The 3,883-nt window shown below is 47.5% G+C and overlaps 1 protein-coding gene across 1 annotated transcript in view; it reads left to right on the top strand.

Moving 5' to 3' along the window:
• Positions 1-1,992, top strand: part of ntf4 (neurotrophin 4) — a gene marked incomplete at its 3' end in the record, with an annotated part of 7,641 nt that extends 5,649 nt beyond the window's left edge. The window contains exon 2 of the mRNA XM_079177332.1: positions 621-1,992. Within this exon, the coding sequence (XP_079033458.1) occupies positions 640-1,992 (1,353 nt within the window). The 5' untranslated portion in view covers positions 621-639. The remainder of the gene's footprint in view (positions 1-620) is intronic.
• Between the last annotated feature and the right edge of the window lie 1,891 nt (positions 1,993-3,883).

The raw sequence follows: 3,883 nt of genomic DNA, 5'->3' as shown, positions 1-3,883 counted from the left end.
AAATAAACTTTAAACAACACTTAGTAACATGGTCGACGCTTTTTAATCTCACACCTGCGGCTGCATGACTCCGACCCTGAGAGGATTTATTATAAAGATTCTGCAATATTTGTTTTATATTTCTGCAGCACAAAATCAACTATTAATCCCTTTTGTGATAACAAGCTGCACAAAGTTTAAATAACGCAGGTCGTGGCAGGCCGGTTGTTTACAATAGCCATGAGTGCAGATGAATTATATCAAGTTCAGGCATCATTCCCCCCCACACACACACAGCCCAGGTGTAGTCCACTAGAATACCTGAGGTCTGCCTCGGATGCTTTCTTCTTCTAATTTGTGAGTTTTTACAAGTCGATCCGAGTTAAACCGTGTTTGTTGAAGACATTCCCAGATTCTCGGATGATAGAAAACAGAACAAAAGAAATAAAAAAAGGCTTTTAAAAAGGAGGGCAGAGGGCGACCTTTGAGTTCTGCCAAAGACGTTGAAGCCGTACCGCAGCGGTTAAAGCTGCGGCGCCCCCCAGTAAACCCTCTCCTTTTACATCTTAATTCAGGTACTTAGGGTTAAACTTGTGCGAGCCACCTTTCACACAGTGTCTCCCGTCTCTTTGCTTCCTCAGCTGATACGTCTTGGGAGTGATGCACTGGCTTCCCCTGGTTGCCATGGTGATTGCCTCGGCCCTGCCATTCCCCCACGACCCCGTGTCCACGATTGCTGCCGCGACGACGGAGCACCGCCATGACGACCCGGCCGCTCGCCTCGCAGCGCCCGCCGCGGACCACGACTTCCGCGGAAATACCTCGCGGACGGACTACGACGCGGCTGCCAACAGACAAAACCTCCAGAACCGCCGGGATTATGTGAAATCCTCCGCAGATGAAGAGACGCTCGGAGTGGAGAACCGAGGAGCCGACCGGTCAAATAGCAACTCGGGCAGCGATGGCAGAAGCAGAGCCAGCGTGGATGTTCCCACGGAAGGAGGGACGCTCAGGGCCGAGGATATTAACCAGGATAGTTCTCTACCAAAGGACTCGAACGCTGACAGCAGCAGCCGGCGAGGCTACTCCAGCTTTGTGGACAAGAAGGACAATCTTCAGGACTCTACAGAAAGACTACAGGTTTCTACAGCGGAAACCAAGATTGCCGTCAGTCCTGCTTCTAGTCTGAAGGGTCAAAGAGGACCGGGTCCGACCGTTCCCTCGGAGAAGCCGAGGGACGCGCCTACAATCGGGACAGGAAGCACGTGGACACCGGGGGCTGGAAGAGGTCTGACCGAGGACGCGGGGCTCGGGTTGGATGAGATGTTGCTGGACGCACATCCGCGAGTCTTGTTCTCTCCGTCCCCGTCGCCTCCGGAGCACCCGCCTCTCCTGCTCATGCTGGAGACCGGCCTGCTGGAGGAGGACAGGGATGGAGAGGAGCAGGAGGACATGCACATCGAGGGCCACGGGGACCGGGCCATCGACAGGACTCTGAGCTGGGCAGACTCCCCGAGCGTCTCCGAGGTCGCCCGGCCCGTTAAAAGGGACAAACGCTCGCACTTGAACGACAGGAGGAGAGGGGAGAAGTCGGTGTGCGAGGCGGAGAGCGTCTGGGTCATCGACAAGAAGACGGCCATCGACTCCCACGGTCAGAAGGTCACCATCCTGCAGGAGATCCAGACCCAGACGGGACCACTCAAACAGTACTTCTACGAGACTCGCTGTCGCGAGGCCGAGCAGTTCAGCAACGCCGGCCGGTCGAGGGGCGGCGCGCCGCCGAAATCCGTCGGGACGGGCGTGGCCGGGGCCGGCTGCTTGGGCGTGGACAAGAAACAGTGGGTGAGCGAGTGCAAAGCCAAGCAGTCGTACGTCCGGGCGCTCACCAGGGACGCCAACAACCGGACGGGATGGAGGTGGATCCGCATCGACTCGTCCTGCGTCTGTGTGCTGCTGTCCAGAGCCAATCAGGCGGTGGGGAGGGAGGTCTTAACGAGGAAGGGGAGAGGCTGAGAGGGAGAGAGGGAGGGAGGGAGAGAGAGAGAGAGAGAGAGAGAGAGAGAGAGAGAGAGATAGAGGAGGGGGGGAGTAGAAAGTGACACAGACCAGAGCAGCTGCGACATCCTTCTGTGTGCACTTCCTTTAACATGATGGATTTGGGTATTTCTCCCCCTCTCTCTCTCTCTCTCTCTCTCTCTCTCTCCCCCTCTCTCTCATCCCTCCCTCCACCACAACTTCAAATGACTTTTGAAAAAAACAAGAAGACCTCAATACTAGATCTTAGGGAAAACTGTCATATATAGAGATTTTACTGTTTTTGTATGATTTATCTTTCATAATCTAAGTTATTTTTTGATTAGTATGTAAGCATGTGTATGTCCTTGATATTAATATATTCCTTTTTATATATATATATATATATATATATAAATATATATATATATATATGACACCAGTATACCTTTATGTATGAAGCTATGTATATCTGTGTGTATTTATAGAAGAAGTCTTCATGGAGTGGTAGGTCTCTCCAGTGTCTGATGATAATTCCAGCCTCCGGGCCGCTCGGCTTGTGAGAGGAAGCAGCGCCACCTACTGAGGCTCCGTTTCACTGCTCCACACCGGTTCCCATGTGGATCACCATGAATGTGACAATGACCTCAACCCCTTTACAAAGGTTTCACTCGGGCGGATGTTTTTAAGATTTGTGGCAGGAAAAAAAAAATCATCTCCGTGTGTGGAACTCGTTCAATGTGGGTCGAATGCGAGTAAAAACCACGTGGTTTGTAAAGGACACGACACCTAAACAAGGTAGTTTTACCATCTGTTTGTTCGGTTTACCCTGCCAAAATGTGGTAATAAAGGATCTTTGTACTCAGCACATTATCTTTCACATGACTTTGAAATCTCAAAGCATTCTGGGATTTATTTTGGAAAAGAAACGTCAAACATTTCAGGTGTTTTACTGTCGTAGTCGGACCATTCCTCAAACTACAGCATTATAAAACAGTTAAGAAGTATTCCGATCTGCTATCTGTATAAAAGTAGCATCATTTAAAAAAATGACAAGTAAAAGTCCTGCACATTTTGTGTGCAAAATCTTACTCTGCCACGTAATTAATGTAACTTATCAAATAAACGTAGTGGAGAATAAAGCACAATTTGTACTTGATGCATGTTGTGCGGTAGAATAAATAAAGAACGGTGGAAGTACATTTAACATGTAATTAAGAACGGTACTCGAGTAAATGTACTTAGTTACACTCACCTCTGCACACAGGTGACATCCTGCAGAAGGGAAAGAATGAAACAAATCAACGGAGAAAGGTTTGTGATGATCAGCAGATCCACCTGGATCGCTTTATTGTTTCTTTTACATCACCGTTTTCATCATCGTTATTGTTTATTTTCCAGATGATATTTTCAATTTGTATTACTATCACTTTTTAATCATGGAAATCTGTTAAATCATTGCACAATTTGCTCTCAAAATGTACACATACAGTAGCGTATTTGAATGACCGTTTTCATATTTAAAACTAGTTCAAATGAAGCCAAGAAGGAACAGAACATGTACATACATTTATCCAATACATACCCTAAAGAAAAATAAATAGATATCGTAAAAAATAAGAAATACAACTGAAAAAAATACACACATTTTACAAATTGATCCCCAGGCTCCCAACCCTTGTAGGTTTATCATACAGATATATATTTTTTTTTAAAGACTCATATCTTCACCACCAAAAAAATGTATTTAAGTCATTGTCGTTTGTTTGACATGCATCGTAAACACAGAGGCTAAAGGTTTTGTTTCCTGGGCTTCCTCTCTCACCCTCTCCCTCCCTCCCTCTGATCTCCCTCTGATCTCCCCCCCCTCCACAGAGAGCTCTTGGTTTCT

Source organism: Pholis gunnellus, assembly GCF_910591455.1.
Source record: "Pholis gunnellus genome assembly, chromosome: 17".
In the NCBI taxonomy this organism is placed as follows: Eukaryota; Metazoa; Chordata; class Actinopteri; order Perciformes; family Pholidae; genus Pholis; species Pholis gunnellus.
The sequence above is the reverse complement of the archived record's forward strand: the minus strand, read 5'-3'. Positions and strand labels throughout refer to the sequence as shown.